At 36.8% G+C, this 18,584-nt stretch overlaps 1 protein-coding gene across 1 annotated transcript; it reads right to left on the minus strand.

Annotated features, from left to right (window-relative positions):
- Nucleotides 1–2,886: 2,886 nt before the first annotated feature.
- CYLD (CYLD lysine 63 deubiquitinase) lies at nucleotides 2,887–18,279 on the minus strand (the record flags this gene model as incomplete). The annotated part of the gene is made up of 13 exons (XM_010173239.1): nucleotides 2,887–3,071; nucleotides 4,536–4,752; nucleotides 5,420–5,538; nucleotides 6,650–6,758; nucleotides 7,393–7,525; nucleotides 9,061–9,127; nucleotides 10,220–10,311; nucleotides 11,614–11,736; nucleotides 12,282–12,423; nucleotides 13,205–13,370; nucleotides 14,936–15,315; nucleotides 16,931–17,047; nucleotides 18,181–18,279. Coding segments are annotated over 13 exons (1,949 nt in total), but the record flags the coding sequence as incomplete, so codon positions are not given.
- Between the last annotated feature and the right edge of the window lie 305 nt (nucleotides 18,280–18,584).

An 18,584-nucleotide genomic window follows, 5' to 3' on the forward strand; every position in this document is an offset into this window, starting at 1 on the left:
GCAATAATATAAAGTACTACAAAATGCAGGCTGTAAAGCACTGCCTGCACTTCGAAACACAGCATTTGTTGCCAGGAAGCGTGTGTAATAATGCATTTAAACTCCCTCAGTTTTTTCTGTGTGCTCTCTACATATACCACAGTAAGCGTTCACACTGCTTTGCAATTTTTAGTCAAAGGCCAAAAGATTGGCAGCAAGAAGCCAAGCAGTTCATTTACAAATTCAAGTTACACCCATCTATTTTTATTCATTTCTACCTATGCATCCTGAAAAAACAAATGAGATATTGTTGGCTATCTGCAGTTGTGAAAGAGTGGATATTCTGCTACAGGATTAGTCATCTAGAAGACTTTAAGATGGGTACCAAGTCCAAGTCTCCCCTCTGGCCATAGCATGGATGTTGTTCAAGTTCAGGCAGGAAGAGGTAAGGAACTACAGGCAGTATGTAACGGGGTGAAGGGCTGCAGGTGGGGAGAAAGATGACGCGTGTGAAAGACGTGAAAGTTAATGCACTGGGAAAACTCAAAATAAACCTAGGGCTAGAGAAAGAATCCAGACATTCAGATTGGTCTCATTGGTACATCTGTTTGTGCTTGTTTATTCTGTAGTCTTCGTGTTTGCTCCTTGTTCAGACGGGGGCACTGCGAGCAGGTAGTTTGAAGTTGAGAGTCAGGATGGGGCTAAGGGGAATGAAGGTATCAAACAAGGCAGCAAACTTTGCAGAGCGCAAGTTAAGAGTCCGTTGTGTTGCCTTTTGCAAGGCCCTTCTTGCCTTTGCTTTGCAAACAGCACTACTTGAAAACGTCACTTAATTTACCTGGAGGCTGCGGCTGGACTTCCTCGTTACTCTGCAGCCAAGGGTGGGTTATCATACCTTCTGCTGAGATTATCTAGGTGTTCTTGAGTCTATTTAATAAATAGAAGCTGCCTAGCCAAGAGCTGTAGCTAGTCTTTTTACCTTGTACTGCCTATGAGATGCTTCTATGGCAACTTTGTCAACACACCTCAGCAGCTGCTGTCCCAAAGCAGGATGGTATGGAGCCAAGGAAGAGCCAATGGACAGTAACTTGTCCACTGCCAGATGGTTCTAGAAGCCTCACTGAAATTTTTCAGGAGAGAAAGAGTTCAAGAGTTTTGAGGCAGTACTGAAACTAAAGACTTCTTTTCCAAGAGCTCATAGTACTGAAACAAAATTAACCACGAGTTTTGCCAAGGAGCACAAACTAGATAAATAAGGCAAGGGAAAGTGGAAGCCAGGAGACTATTAGAGGCAAAAGCAACACTGACACTTTTAATAACTTCCTTGCTCTTGAGAGTAAAAAAATAAGAGCACACTTCATGCAGCAGATAATGGAACAGAGCAACTGTCTCAGCACCTTTTGCTTTAGACAGATTAGTCCTTCAAGCATAATTTTCAAATCTCTCTCTAGTACTGGTCTGTGGAAGAGTGCGTCCCAAACAAAGATTTTAGGGTTGTTTTTTTTTTTTTCCAAGAAGAACTAAGTAGCCACATTTTCTACAATATGGGATCAGTCTCCATTATCTTTATAACAGTGGCTTTTTCAAGTGGCTTTTTCTCTCTTACATTTTGTGACCTCACCTTCTACAGACTTGATCCCAAAAAGGAAGTTTTCCATATAAAACATCTTAAGAGTTGAAAATGTACAGCTCCTATAGCTGTGATTTGTACAACCAGTTTTTATTCTGTGTGTGTGTGTATATATATATATATAGATATACATATATTTGCATGTTTGCTAGTCAGTGGAGACAGGAGTACCTAAAAAGCAACTAAAACAACAGCATTTCATTGCAAACAGTAACCAATGGACTTCAAAGTATATTTTACATCAACACAGGTTGTGCAGCTTTTCAAGTTAGGTTTCATTAGGTACTTGGTACACAGTAAAACTCTGATCTACTTTTATATATAGTTTTTTTCTTTCCAGGCAGAGATTTTTGATATTCATTAGTAATCCTGAAATGAAGAGTCAGATGTATAACATAATCCCAGGTAGTAGCTTAATGTACTGTAGAAAAGTCAGTTTTGTTTTACCAAGGACTAGAATCCACTTCAGTAACATTCCCTGAGGCAATCCACTGTATTGTTTTGTCCTTGAATCACTCGTATATAGTTGCTGTTCTGTTGCAGACTGCTTTGTTTCTTTAAAAATAAACACTCTTAACTTTCATTGCTCATTTTACATGTCAGCAATTATGCTTCCCCTTAATACCCTCTTCTCCTTTCCCAAGACAGGAATTCAGATCTTTAAATGAATGTTAATTTTTGAAGATGCAAATGTGTGAACTGGAGAGAATGCAGCAGACAGATAACAGAACAGAATTAATATGCAGTGAATGGTCTCACATTTATCTTACTAAAACTGAAGTTACTCTTTCTTCAAGAGAGAGAATCTATGGTGCTAAAAAGATGAAGGGTGGGGAGAAGTGGTGGGTGTGGAGGGTAGAGAAACAGAAGCGAATCATCATCCCTGGTCCACAGAAATGCACTGAGGAAGAACACTGTCTCTCTTTACATTCTCAATAGGAGGTTTCTCCTGATATAATTCCACCTTTAACATTTCAAAAAAAGCCTGTGTATAATCAATGCACTTAAAGCTTTAAGTTTTAGTAACTTCACTTAGACTTTGTTTATAAAACAAATACACACAAGCACACTTCCTAGAGTGCAAAATGCTTAAATACTTCAATGACAGAACTCCACATGTAGTTTTTGGAACAGTAATCCTTTTGCTCTCATAGTCAACTTCCTTGTCATCGCATCCATTGCCAGCAACGGTTGCATTAAAACCAACCAAAAAAAATGCAGCAAATGCAACAGTTGGTAACTCTATACTGTGTCTTCAGTTTTCCAGAGGACATTGTTCATTTGTACAAACTCATTGTTGGACTTTGATACATGCACATGTAAGCATCACAAAGTAGTCTTCGTGCACAACCTTGAATTTTTCTGGAATCCAGTGAGTGTAATTCATCTAGAGACATCTTCAGGTATTCACCAACTTCTGGACAGGGGGTAACTTGTGGAATGTTAAAGCCATTCTGACCTCCTTTTAACCATAAGGAAAGAAAGAGAAACAGATTAAGATGACATCTACTTGTATTTTCTCTTTATAATGTACTTTAATTATGACAGCATCACCAATTCTTGAAAATGCCTTCTAAAAAAACCCTAAATATGCCATTCTGGACTACTGTAGGGTAAATGTGTATGGAAAGGGTATCGTTCAAGAAAATCTGCAATTGGTGTCAGAGTATCTTGTGTTTACTAATGAACAAGCACCCACACAAAGACCACACCAGAATGAGAACTTTCGGTTTTCATTAACACTAAAAATTCTGTCTGGCTTTGGAGAGTAACCTGAATACATACTCTACCTCAAAGGCCACCAAATTTGTTAATAGCATCACAACTGGTAACAGTTGATGAATTTATAAACCATGATTGTCTGACTAAGGCAGAGTTTGCTCTTGGCCATTTGCCATATAAAAATGAGCAAATTCAAACAACACAAGTATGGATATCCATGACACTGCTCCCCAGCAGACATTTTTAGCTTATAGCACTAGCTGAATAAAAATATTTGTGATACAAAAGCCCCTAAAATCAGCAGGAGATATATCCATGACTATGTCATGTGATCCACATTCCTGAAATAAACTGGTTCTTTACCGACTCCAGTTGTACACGTTTCAAGCACTCTAAAACAAATCAGCTTCTTTGCCTTCTGGTTGTTATAAGAAAGAGACTTTAATCCTGTAGCAGTTTCATTTTCAACAGGAGGCAACATTCTTCCCCCCTGACAAAGCACACTGTAACAGAGGGGTTCGGGAATTCTTCATGCAAAGAAGTGTTACTATGAGGCTGACACTTGCATCTATTACTGGTGTTCTCAAGCATCCAAACTGAACAGAGTCTCCTTATTTAAGCACTATTTAATGCAGCAGTAGCTGAGAGAACACTTGTACTGACATTTGTATTATTACAGGGTAACAGTTTTCCACTGGTAACTGTACAGCAATTCAAAGGAATGGCATCGATGTTTGTAATACGTGACTATTTCTTTTATTCTAAAGACACCTAAGTCATTTAAGGAAAAGCAATAAAAATATTTGCATACTATCTGATAACTGTGTACATCCACTTAAATATAGACTGAAAGAACACATTCCTGCAGTTGATTACTTAAAATTAATTCTCTCTGCCAAACTTGTATAGAAAGTATAGAAAATGTATAAGGAGTCCCACTAGCAAATTTCTGCAGTTACTTCTGTACCATCTACTTACTAAGGTATCCAATGTAGGTGAAATTCAGATTATACAGATAAGCAGCTGCTATGAAATCAATGCACTGAGGTAAGGCTGGGTCAAGACTAGTGTCCCAGCATCGAGTACATCAAGTTAAATGACATTAATATCCCCAAAATGTTAAGAAATAGGCACTGAAATTTTAAATAGTAATATATGTAAAAAAATAAGAGAAAATTAATAAATAAATAAATAAAAGATCTACCATCCCGATCTGCCATGCTGTCAAAGAAAAGCCAGGCGGAGTCATCCCTCCCATATTTAACAAAAGCTACATAGTGGCTTGTTTCTATGCAGAGAACAGCAAACAACTCCATCTTCTGGTATGGGATGCAGCCGTGTCGCCAGTCCCAGTCTGGCAGATCTTTAGGCAGTGACAATGGATTGAATTTATGACTCTGTCTCTTGGGATGAAGATGAACCTACAATTGAAGTGATATTTCAGAAGAGAAAAAAAACACCCTGTAAGATTGTTTCAGTGGCAGACAAAGCTAAAATGACCATTACTGCTGAACTGGAGATTAATGGCATTGGAGAAGAAACTACAATAACAGTAGCAGACTAAACATTTCTTCTATTTTTGCCCACCAGTGTAGTTCAACATTGCCCCAAAAATTCAAATCTAAGGTTAGAAGGGAGGTCAGATTTAACACAATTTTCTACTATGCTCAGACTTGAAAACAAGCCATGACTATGATAACTTCATGCAAGTTACCAAACAGCTCTCAAAATTAAGTGGTTCTATGTCATGAACTTATCAATTCAAACAAGGTAGCATGTATGTAAAAATTACGATTTAAAGCAGCCAACAGGAAACAGATTCCAAGTTGCATACAATTAATTGTTCTCCACGGTATTCATTCAGTCCTGGACTTGGCAGATGCTATGTTTATACTAAGAAACTGTTGATTAATGCATTGCGAGGTCAAGCGGAGTTCCTGATCTGCCACCAAAGGCTACACTTGTTGGGCACAGTTACACTCGTGCTGGTGACAAAGTCTCACTATGCTCTTCTGCCCTTCTTTTGATTATTACAGCATATAACCATTTGGGTTAAACCCATGTAGAATAACAAAGACAACAACTTACTTGCGTATTGCAGGTTTTGCAGAACTGCTTGATTTTCCCAGCAGAAATATCAGTATCTTCATAACATTCTCTGCACTCGTACATAGCCAGCCCTCCACATATACGGCACTGCCTGGGAGCTGCATTTTCAAAGCAGGTTATTAGTCTCCAATTTGGGGAGGCTTTTTTTGGTTTTTAAGATGAGGGATATGGAAACGAGGGAGGATTACTACTTTAAATGTAGAAAAACACTACATTAAAAAAAAAACCCAAAAACTAGATTTCCAATCAAAACACAAATGTACCATTATATTTAACTTCTTCCCTTTGACATAATGTGGAATAAGAGAAAAACATTTAGAGTGGTAAATTGTAAAACAATTTACAAGATGATAAAAATTAAGTTCTATCAACTGCACAAACAAGTTAAAACAGGCTTTTAAATCAAGTTAGTTCTCTCTCATCATATTGGTACAGCTAGCTTAGCCCCTATGTCTGTCAACACCAGGGAAAAAAAAAATTGCATAAGCTGATGGCCATGGCAGTGAAAGAAAAGGCCATGGCAGTTCCAGAGATTATTATTCTAATAAATTTTATCAGTTTTATTAATTCTTATCTCAAATTTAAAACAGAGTGTCTTTCCTTAGAGGTAATGCAATGAAAAATTCAGTGGATGACAAATGTCAGAACTTTAGGTCACAAAAAAAAAGGTGATAGATTTATAGTTGAAAAATGTACTAGCACTACATGCTTCAGGCTTACGTACTAATCACAGGTTCTCTTCTTCTAGTTTGATAAACTAATGACAGAAGACTTAGAAACAAGCACAAACCTGATGAAGAGTAATGAAACTTAATCAACACTGTAAATACCTGTTAACCAATCTCGGTGCTATACTTAGCTTTTAAGATTTCCTACCTGCCATTTTTACAAACTGTTTTGCTGCTAGTAACTCAATTTTAACAGCACTGCCTTGAAATAAGAAGTTTAGCACAGATACTAAAGAATTAAATACATGCAATCAAGCAAGTTACATTCTATACATTCTTCTGAATTACAGTTTTTAACTGACTTTTAAGCATTCTAGCCAGTAAACTTGCCTTTCTCCTCAGTGTGAGCATCTCACACTACCTTCTTAAATATTTAATATATAAAAATAAAAAACCCAACCTACCAGGAGTACTTACTTTCACTGTATTAGTCACTCTCATCAACTCCCTTTCATTACACAATGCAATGATACATACTTACTATCTTCAAGTAAGTCTGTTATATTTAATTCCAAGGATGGAAAAATTTTGTTGAACATTTTGAAGTCTTTTCCAAACCGAGGCATCTGGATAATCAGGCAAGAGGGTGCCTAGGTAAAATGCCAGAATATAATGTAATGAGCGTGAGACAGATAATTATCTAAATAGAGAGACACACTTCTAATGCTATAAACATATTCATGTTATTTGAACTTGCAACCCACTGACTTCAAAATTAACAAGACGGTAAGCAAAACAAAATTAAGTTTCTGAGAGTAACTACAGCTAAAAAAAAACCCCAGGAAAGTGGCATCTAAATTGTTGTCAAATGTCACGAGTTCCAGTAATGCTCAAGTATGATATTTAACAATATCGACAACACTCTCCCATCCTGGGGGCGGGGGGGGGGGGGGGGAAGGGGTTGAAAAAAATCTTCCCTTTTTACAAACAGAAGGTATCTATCTCAGAATATTAGTCCTTATGGCAACTTACTGGCAGTAATTACGTTTTCTTTTAGTAATACTTTACCTAAATTACTTTGGTCTGTTCAGCCAAAGGATACATGTCATTAAGTCAACCTTAAAGTATTTTTGTAATGTAGGCAACCTGTACCACTGACCTAGTGCTCCCATTTCCAACATGTCCACATTTTGTTTTCACACCAAATCCTACTGTTGTCCCACTGCTGAAGGGGTAATCACCTAGGTATCAACTGCTTCTAACAAAGCCACAGCTGTCACCAACCTCTGCAAACTTCAAGTTGCTGTTGATGAATGACCATTCCAGTAACTGCTGAATTGTTGGGACTCCAACTTTCTCATTTTTGTCCATAAAAATTTGATAGAAGTAACAGTCTTGTACCTTCTGACCTGCTGATCTAAAAACAGATTTAAAAGAACAGATTCTGAAGCTATACCGTAACAATGACTGTATTTTACTAGGAAAAGTAACATCTACCAGAAAATTGTCTATACAAAATCTTCTGCACTGAAATTTATTGCTCTTTAAAAAAAAAAAAAAAAAAAAAAAGGCAACAACAAAGTGCCTTAGATGACAGGCAATCAAGTATTAAGAGTGAACTGATTTTAGAAAAATTTATTTAAGAAACAAAAGCAGTCTAAGTTTCAAAGTATGTTTTAAAAACATGCCTGTATATTACTGAACTACCAGCTGAGAAATGCTTTCTAAGCACATGCATTAAAAACTCCCAACACACTAAAGCAGCTTTCATTGGAAAGACAAATGAGAGATTCACTAACAAACATTAAAAGGAACAACAATAATTCTCTTCAGTATGATATTCTCAATAAGGAGTTAAAAAAAAAAATTAATGAGTTTATTTTTTATCAGGGAGATATTTACAGTGCTTCCTACAGTGGGAGTCTCACACAGATGGCTGGTGTTGCTAGACTTGCTGTGCTGTCAACAGAGAACTCTCCAAAAGGATAATCCAGATTTAAGGGCTGTCCGGCTCTTAATTGTTAATGTTTGCCGGGGTGTGGAAGGCTTCTTAAGAAGGCAAGCTACTAGATCAATGCCAATGCTAGCCATTGGGGGGGGACAGTTACAAAAACCCTCCACTAAACACACACCACAAACTCATCCCATGCCCCCACCCGTCTCCCCCAACAAAACCACAATACAATTTTATATGAATAGGGAGACAAGGGATTAAGCTATCAATCTGAGTAAGTTTCGAGGTCAGATGTTTCAAAACAAAGTCAAAATTAGGTACTGATGTTTTCAGGTAGCATTTCTGTTACATAAACCTGAGATATTCAGGAAGAAGAGCTTCAGATAAGTAATTCAACCTACTCTGGAAAGATCTAAGAAAGGATATAGAAGACTGTGCTCATACTGAAGAAATGGATTTTGCTATCATGGAGAAAATGCACATAGGAGTAACGGGCCTCCAAATAAAGAAGTTAGGTAGGAGCTGTTTCATCCCTGTATCAATGTTCCTGGGATGAAATTCCAGGAACTTACATCAAATTTGCTATAAATGGTAACGTCCTCCCAGAGCCAGCATTTAAGACAATGTTGCTTTTTAGAGTACTTGAGTGTTGAAAGGACTTTAAGAGTATGATGATCAAAGTAACTATTATTAATTTTAAGCCTTCTTTCTAAGAAGAAAAGAGACTTCTGAATTACTCTTAAAGAGTTAAGGTACATGCACAAAACACGCCAACTTCAGTGCTAAAAGCTGAATGGTGGAATGGCTTTTGCAACAATAGACCAGTGGGCTAAAACTCACCTACCAAAAAGGGAAGGAAATAGTGTCAAATTTGTCAATATAACTTCATTATATTGAATCATATTAGAAATATGCATCACAAGTCAAAGGTGCTCTGAGAGCTATCTCAATTTGAAATGCATCACATCATCACCCTCTACAAAGAAAAAAAGATTCACCTTATTTTCAACAGTGGCTCAACTCTTAGAATATGGTGAAATAAAATATTCAAAAATTCTTCTGGATCTGGGAGCGGGGAGGGAAAAAAAAAGTTTTGTTAGTATGCAAAACTAGATACATCATTCAAGACTGAGTTTTAATGAAAGTTTTCAAAATTTTAATAGGAAAAAAAGTAAAGGTTCATTTTTACAGCTTTATTAACACAACAAGATTATTACGAACTAACACAACCTCTACTGATTCTTCTGGTGTCAAACAGCCCTAATAAAAGACACAGGCTCAACAGCATAACAAAGCTTTCCAGTAAAGATCAAAAAGATTTTCTGTATTTCAGAGGAATCATTTGGCGCCACACAACTTTTCCAGGAGAAATAAAAGCTTTCAAAAGAAAACAGCGAAACTGCAGAGAAGCAGGGAGTAGTGACAGTAACACTGACATAAAAACCACACAATAGTACAAAGTCCATCTGGAGACCGAGTTCTCTAATCAAGAATGCAGCCAACACTAGCTTCCCAGAGGTCTATTCTCCCCCAACACAGAGTTTTCTGGTATATTTCTCTTCCTGACACTAACTGCAATAAATACTGTTTTTCAGCATTTAGTATTTACAAAGACAGTAGTGTTCTGTGTTCTCCCAAATAAAAACAAAACAGCTACATAATACAATGCTAATTAATCATTATATGCAGCAGAAGCTCAAAAGGTTGGGAATTGTTTTTTCTAACATTATTTACACATTTTATTTCTTAAAATGCTACATAACCATTGTGAAAATGAGATGTTATAGTGGAAAGATTATTCCTCAGGGACCAAAGTGACATTCTGAGAGAGGACAAAGACCCCAGCCTTATCTTAAGTCTTCATTTTTGAGGGAGAACCTTAGATCTCCCCTGACTGCTAGAAGGGAGCTACATGGGCACAGGAAGGCAAGAAAAGAAATCAAGTCAGTGAAAAGACTGACAGCAGCAACTGTTCAGCTAGGAAGGAGAAAAGACCTTTTTACCACCCAACGGTCACTCAGATCTCTGGTAGAGTTATTACTGCTACAGAGAAGTATTTGTGTGTTTTGTTTTGGTCTAGTTATATAGCAAGGTATTTCAGTTCCTTCATGGTACGATTCTTACAAATCTCAAAGAAAGGAAAACCTCCCCAGTTACCTTTTTCCTCTGAAGTGAATCCTGATGCAGCCTCAACTTTTTCAAGTATTTTCCTCAGTTTCATTATTTTTGTAGCACACACATATCCGTATCTAAGATAAATGGGTTTAATAAGCTATTAGCTAGTTTGTGATCAAGTCGGACAAGCAGAAAAAAACCTCTGAAATGCTGAAATATGGGCTCTCATCTCCTTCTTTAACTATGCACAGTATTTCTTCAAAACTATGTATTGACTCTTTGTATTCAATCTGACTTGCATTTTTTTAATGCAGGATAAATTTAGTGTAGTGCTCAATGTTCTTGCATAATCTTTAAGAGCTCTTTTTAAACATTAACTTACCAGGATAACTGTTTTCTGATTTGTCAGTCAATTACGTTTGATTTGTTTTCACTCTAATTTGCACCACAATACATCATTTTCAGAATGTCACATAATAACAGCACTGTGGGAGTTGTTAATAAAAAAAGTATTTCAGTATTTGTGAAAAAGACACAGAACTGTATTGCTGACCTAAGAAGCTGAACTTTTGAGCATTCAGTCTTTTCCTCTAAAACTTTACAAAAAGTGCAAAGAAAGTTTTAAGCAAGGTGGAAAGGTAGAAGTAAAATTTTCAGCCTTCTGAGCCATTTGAGATTTCTGCTACTTGGTGTGTAGCCTACTACCTATACCACAGAATGCTGGAACACATCAGGCAAACTGCACACACCCTTACAAGAACAAGGGTTCAGAAGCCATCATTTTATTCCAGGAATCAAAAGTAGAAATTTGTGATAAATTGTTCAGTGACAGCCACAATTTCAGAACTACAGCTGTATTATTTGCATGTTTTAAAAAAAAAAATAAGCTAAAGACACATAACTTTTCATGCAGATTTTTGCTTTATTTCCTTTCTTCATTATGTTGAAGAAATTACAAAGCTCATGTTAAGTTCTCTTAATAAAACCGTTTTGATCACTTGCAGACCACATGCAAAAATTAATGAAACTTTCAAAGCCCCACTAAATCAATCAAATTGTGAAACTCCACATAAGATAACCCAAATACTTTCCTTGTCAGGAACAGAATTAAAAACATGTAAATATGAATACTGTGAACCTAACTTGTATTTATCAATGCTTTTGTATTCATATCTATACAAATTTTACAATAGCTTTATGCCAATTTCATTTACAAATAGAGACTAGTGAAAATATTTTATCACCAATCATTAGCTATTTCCAGTTAGTGCTGATTAAATTTACTGTGAAGAAAAAGTAAAAATATTTTTAAAAAAATTAACAGGCTGGCAGCAGCAGTTAGTCAAACTTTTCAGGTTTGCAATAGGAATGCATACAAAGCAGGAGCTCGTATGAAATTAATATTAGACCAAAGACCAGTTAATGTCTTTACTTACATTCTCAGAGGATTTACAATCTCTGTCCGCAACAGTTCTTGAGTCTCGCTATAATACTCTACATCATTCTTTTCTTTAGGTCTGAGCAACACAGTGTCCAAAACAGAGCTAAAAGAAAACAGGCTACAATGGGAAAGAGAAAAGGAAGGTTGTTTTGGTTCTGAAAGATACAATCATTCAGATGTCACAGCAACATAAGACAATCCAAGCAAAGCCACAGGAAGAATTAAAGAACTAAACGAACTCAAAAAGAGATAATTATGGACAGAGGACAACACAGATGTACCAAATAGTACAGTCCACTCTAACCCCGTGTCCTTTCTGCAGCAGAGCACAAAACCAGTTGCCAAGGCAGGATTCTGCAGGTTATAAGAGTTATTTCCCCCCCCTCCACCCCCCGGCCTGTGTGCTCTTTCATCCATCGACCATTCACAGTCAAAAACAGTAGAGATACATAAGGGTCAGTACATTTTGGACATGATTAGCACTTCTGTTATGCAGCAAATGCTTCGGAATTTGTTCAAATTGGAAGGGCATAGTAATGTGTCAAAGATCACAGTGCACAACTTAGTAAGCTGCACAGTAATACAGACAGACAGTCATTACAACAGAGATCACGTGTTCTGCATTTCTAGCATGGAATGCCACTATACAAATGATGAACTTACCAGAATAAGGTGGAGTCTAAGTAACAGGAGTTGTAATGACCCTGGATACCTTTCTTCTTTCCAATCATTGTCTCTAAACCTTCTTTTTCCATTTTTGGAGGAGTGTTTTCTTCTACCACTTCACTTAAGTAACCTCCAAAGGCTGAAATTTTTTTTTTCAAAAGACACTTTAAAGCCTCAAATTTTATCCCCCTTGAGATTTCCCTATTAATGTTTTATAGCCTTAGCTGTCTTAGTGTAAGCATTCCTTCTCTGGACTAGAGCAGCATTTTATTATAGCTGAGACTCACTGTCTTCCAGAGAGTGAACAAGGCCTTACATTCCACTGACAGTGCACATCCCAGTGCTTCAGAAAGCCTGCAGCACTGAATTTTCATCCAGTAGGAATGACGCTCTCATAAATGCCCCGTTCACACTCTTAAAAGTATCACTTTTTTCTTTGCTGTTGTCCCAGGCAATACAACATGACCCAAGAAATCTAAAATATCTGAAGTTAGAAAAAAACCCATGAGTTTTTCACCTCTAACTTCCACCATAAAAATACATGCTTTTCTATGTTAATATTTAGGAAAAAAATAATTTGACATTATAGAAAAACACCTGCCTTTATTTGTGATAATGCAATCACATATGGCTGGAGTTGCAAATATCATTTTCAGCAAGATTACAACTTCTAAAGTAAAAAGATGTACAGCATAACAAAAAATCTCTTTATGAGTATTTTCTTGTTTTAAAGCATAAAAAAAGCAATCCATAGAAGTGTTATGTTCTGTACAGACTGATTTTCTGTTAATCTCATTTAAGTAATATCTGTACAGATTTTTTTAGTGTTCAACACAAAGAACATATTGCAGGAATAAATGAAACCAAATCCCAGGTCAGTTCCCAGCTGATAAATAAGTAATAAAGCAGAAGCTCAGTACCTAGAGAGTTGCAGCGTTCGATCTGGTTGGAAACAGGCTGCAGTGAGGCAAACCTGGAATCTGGCCTGCAGCTTTTGAGTTTAACAAAAAGAGCTTTCTTTGGAGCACAAGTGAAGTATCGTGTTCCTTTAAACGTTCCGTCTGTACAACCTGCACATTCATCTTCCTGAAAATTCAAGTAAAGATTCACTATTTTTCTTATTTCTAGAATTCTGTATTTGATAAAACATCTACCCATAAGTCATCCTTCACGTACTCTTAAGGTTCATATACAATGTTCCCGCATTTTAGTATACAAAGCTTCAGCTGAGGTCTTTAACAGGATTTACTGATGAAATTAAGAGTCGCACTTTTTTCCTTCATGCTTAAACCAAAATAAACCAAAAATTCCATCAGAAGCAGCTTGGGGGAGGTAGGAGAGAAGAACGAGAATTAAACCTAGTCAACATGAGGAACTTAACTAAGCTAGCTAGTCACTCCAGATTCCTTCTGTAGTTATAAAGAGCGCACGTGCACTACTGAGCACCTTTTAAAACTCAATTAAAATCACTTAAGCATTGGGTAGTGTGAATACTTCCAGTGTGACTGTGGCCTGTGCAACAAAAATACCTGCTTCAGAACATACAAAATGTCCATCAAGGAAAGATAAACAAACTAGGTATGAAAAAATAACAAGTTATCGTTATTAATCTTTGATAACATGATTTAAGGTATACTGTCTGCTTACTAACAATTGCTAGGTTTTAATGCAGAAATGCATGACAGGTAAGTCCAAGACTCCAGTTTAAAACAAGGCATCCTAAGATGCAGTCTCAGAACTCCTGCAGCAAACTATAGCTTCAGCTTCACCCAAAAACCCACAAGCATCAGGATTTTTTTGTAACAGCTGAAATTCCAGTTACATTCTCACCTACTTTGTTGTCTGACATAATTGTACATTGCTTTTTTTGTCAGTTCAATAAACTGCCAAAATGTTTATTAATAAATATTCAATAAAATAACTGAATAATAAATATACAATAAAATTTCAGATATTTTACTGAACATTATCCCAAAATAAAGAACCTCATCTCCCTAATTGCATACACATTAATTTAATTGATAGCCGATCACAACCTTGGCAGCAGTTGCCACAGAGTACATGTCAGTACATTAGAGCAATTCATGTTTGCAGCAACTGTGAATTCTCAAAGGGCCCACAGGAACACAGAGCACGTGGCTATCAAACCAACACTATCACTGCCATCGATTAGCAGAACCAGTGTTATGACTCTGACAGTCATAAGTCTGACCACTGCCTGTTTGCTGGTATGCAAAAAACAAACAAAAAAAACCCAAAACTCATATTCAATAAAGACTTTTAGAGCTGGGACATTTTATGAAAATCTGCATTTAAAAGAACCTTTAAATAAGGTTGGCTTTTTTCAATTAACGTCTCCATAACGTAAGCAAAGGGCACTCCTTTAAAGCAAGCAGGTGACCAGTCCTACAAATTCAATTACCCATTGTGACAGAAAGACCTCTCAGAACCTATTAACAGAATAAGGTCTTGGGCAGCCACAAAAGTCAGAGCTCATCTAAGAATTTAGCTATGTTGTAAGAGAAGACCACACGTCAACCTGTTTGGACAAATTCCTCCAGTCTGACCGCTTTTGCAAAGCATGCAGGCACCAACGCTCAGAAACTAGTAACATGTCATTAATATTAATATGAACTATAATTTATATTTACCAGTTCCAGTCCAGCTAATACTTCGTTGACTCCAGGGGGCTGGCCAATCCAACGGATTACTCCATAGAAAGGAGGATTTTCTTTAACTTCAGCCAAGGAACCTGCTTCAAGACCATGTGAGTTCCCAGGTGGGCCTGCTGTTGATGGACTCTCCTGGTTAGCCGTAGTATTTACATCCCCAATGACTGACTGAACAGATAAAGAGAGAGGACTATGTCCAATAGTACCATTAGTACTTGAAGCTTTTGTCAAGCTAAAAGGGAGGGAGTGAAATCTGTTTTCTGTAGACACAGAGTTTGTTAAAGGTGGCTGCAGTGGTGGTGAAGAATGCCCAAATCCAGGAGATGAATCAGTAAGTGATTTTGCAGGGTCTTCAGCAACTGTTAAAAATCAAAACCAAGGTGTTAGCAAATACTGGTTTTTTTTCCCCCATCTTACAAAAGGAAAGACTTAGCTATCAAACCAATGAAGTGTATCTGCAACCACATCTGATTTAATGGGTGTCCTGTATCGGAAGCACCAACAGCTGGGCATATGTAGGAAGATGTTTGTCACTTGGCAACACTGCAGAGACAGAACTGGCTGAGGAGACACTGCTGTAGCCCTACCACAACCAACAGAAAGAACAGCACAGAGAAGGAGGTGCTAGACAGAAACTACAGGAAGGTTTAGATTTAATTATTTATTTTTTTTTACCCCCAGATTGGAATTTTTCTCTGAACATGAGTTAACAGCCTCAAGGATTATGATTGTAATGGGCAAAACTAGGAAGAACTCATTGGTCAGTGTGACAGAGGAAAGGATTTGGTTCACAGCTTATACAGAGACGAGTAATTGCTTGCAGACATGATTTGCAAATGGAAGAGCAGTTATTGCCCTGGCTCTATCACAATATACTTTGGTTCTCACACAAGGAATCTATCAGTGTCTATAAAGAATAAAGGATTTAAATAAGTCATGACTAATACAGTGCTTGATAAATGAGATCACAACTAGATGTAATAGCACAAGTGTTCTGTGTCTTCTCTCATCTCTCTACATGGTCTCTAATTCACAATTGGCACTCACAAGGCAAAAGCCTCTTCTCCATCACCTCTTCTCCCCACGCTGTTTTATTAACTGAAGTTAATGGCCAAAAATAAAAATATTAATCCTTACTTCCATAGTCCTTTCTAGACAAGATACTCATTCTTGTTTATTTTAAATATTATAATAAACCATGTTTTAAACTGAGTTCCAAGCTGCTGGAACAACATCTGTTAGGCAACTGAGAACAATTTTAACCTATTTTCTTTTTTGGTTCATGAAATTCTGGAGCTACAAATGCTATAGGTTTCTATTGTTAGTTAATGTGATTAGTTTAGTATTTACCCCTTCAGTCACTAAGCCAGTCAGCCACACTTTAGAAAAGTTGACCAAAAAAAAAAAAATTGTTCTGGAAGCAAATCAAGATAATATTGATCCTTTGGGTATGTGCTTGTAAGAATTCAGAGAGAGATTTTACAGAAATAACTTTAAAAAAATACTGAAAAAACATGTATGCTTAATCAGATTATTTTTTCCCCCTGCACCTCCAGACTGATTAGCTGGCAGAACGTTACAGCTCCCTTAGATCTGTAACATTAGCTACAAAACAACAGGCAAAATAAAATTACTCTATACACTTGGCTACAAGGACTATCTTCCTATCTTCCTTCCAGGCCCCAACTTTTGTTTTGCCTGCAAGACATACGCATTCCCACAGAGCTGCGCGTAGGTTGCCAAGAATGTAATCTCCTACATGCGGAATAAAACCACAGGTCTGTCAATTAAGAGTATATTTTCACAGGGGTTCCAAGATGCTTTTTACAATTAAAAAAGTGTCTTCCACTAAGACAACACATTCTAACTGTTTTAAATATAAACTGATTTTATTTATATAACATCAATACACTCTAGCTTTGTTTTGTTTCTTAAATAAAGTGTATGCCTATATGAAAGACTATCATCTCTTACCTTCATCAATATACCATGGGGGTTTTGTTTTCGTTTGAGGCTGAGAGTCAACTGATGAGCCATTTAATGTATAAAAGACTTCAGATCTGTTTCTGTTTCCAGATTCAGAGGTAGATCCTGGAAAACAACATGTTTTACTAAAAGAGATTAATCACTGATTGAAAGATAGTATAGCTGTGCTCTTATTTCACAGTATAAATTTGTTACTATACTTTCAATGAGCTATAACTGCCTTTCCAGAAAGCAGCACTCTCCCATCAAAGCTAACGCAATTGTACGCTTGCAACAAGGCAGCAGCTTATCCCAAACCCATTTGATCCTCCAAGTTCAAATTTCAAGTCACCAACCTGAAAAGAAGACAGAAAATACCCCTCAAGTGCACATTTTTCATTACTATAAATTATGGATATAAGAAAGTATAGAGCGGATTTGGTTTGGTTTGAGGGTTTTTTTGGAGCACAAAAAAAATTTAGAGCAGTAACATAAATTACCAATCCAATTCCACAGAGCTACGACCTGTGCCAACATACAACCACAGTTACTTCAGTGAACACCATCTCTGCCAGCATCCCATGCCAAGCAGAATGAAAGCTTACAGAATATACTGTCGGTAGTATTCTACAACCCAAAATAGCCACTAGTAAACACAAAAGACAATGAATTTTTAATTGTGCCTTTAAAGAAAAAAAAAAAAAAAATTATTTCCCTTCCAGGTTTTTTCCCTGTGAGGATTTTCAGAGCTGGCCAAAACCAGAGTCAGAAGAAGCTTATATTTCAGGAATTCAATTTTGGTTTTGAATCACAGCAAAATTAACACATTCACTATTAAGTAGATCTGCTCCTGGGATAAAATTGTGGAAGTTTCTAGTCCTGCAGAAGCAAGACAACAGCAAACCATATTTATTAAAAAAATTTTTAAAAAAACAACAACACACACACCCCCCACACACTTTCAGAAAAACAGAATGCAGCCATGAACAGGTTATACTAAACAACGAGGTAATATGCTCTTGAATGTTTACTAAACCTCAAACTGTTTTTCATGACCATGAAGGTATTTTGAGCAGTCTTAAGCTGTCTACCATCTTTACTATGATTAAATAAATTCATACTAATACTACAGAGAAATTTAACTTGGTATGTAACTGAAATAATAAGTGAAGTGGTAGAAAATGCAAGGCAACACTTCTTCCCAAGCAACAGAGATTTATAATCTTACATAGGTAGAGAAAATCACTTCCCATACGTACCTGTAGCCTTTGGCTTACTATGATTGAACAAGCTTTTGTCACCACCGCCTCTTGAGGTATAGGCAAGCTTAGGAGGCCTCCTGTCCTGTGACACAGTCTCTACAAGGTGGAATATGAAGAGAGTATTAGCTTCCCTTTTCTATGCTTTTACTATGTCACTGAGAAGTTCAACTTTGAATGTAACTGAACCAAGGTCTAGCATCGTAAGTTTTAAAACTGAGTGGAGCAAAACCTTGTTTGGCACATAACCAACATTTTGTGTATATAGGATTTGCTTCTATCACATCAGCAACTACTTTACTCTGAAGTCTACCATTATTTCTTCAATGTATGTGCACGTTTCCATTATGGGAAACAGATGCATGAAATTCTAAACTTGGTTTTCTACCAACATATCTACAACA

This window comes from Antrostomus carolinensis, unplaced genomic scaffold (genome assembly GCF_000700745.2).
Source record: "Antrostomus carolinensis isolate BGI_N321 unplaced genomic scaffold, ASM70074v2 scaffold5910, whole genome shotgun sequence".
Classification (NCBI taxonomy): Eukaryota; Metazoa; Chordata; class Aves; order Caprimulgiformes; family Caprimulgidae; genus Antrostomus; species Antrostomus carolinensis.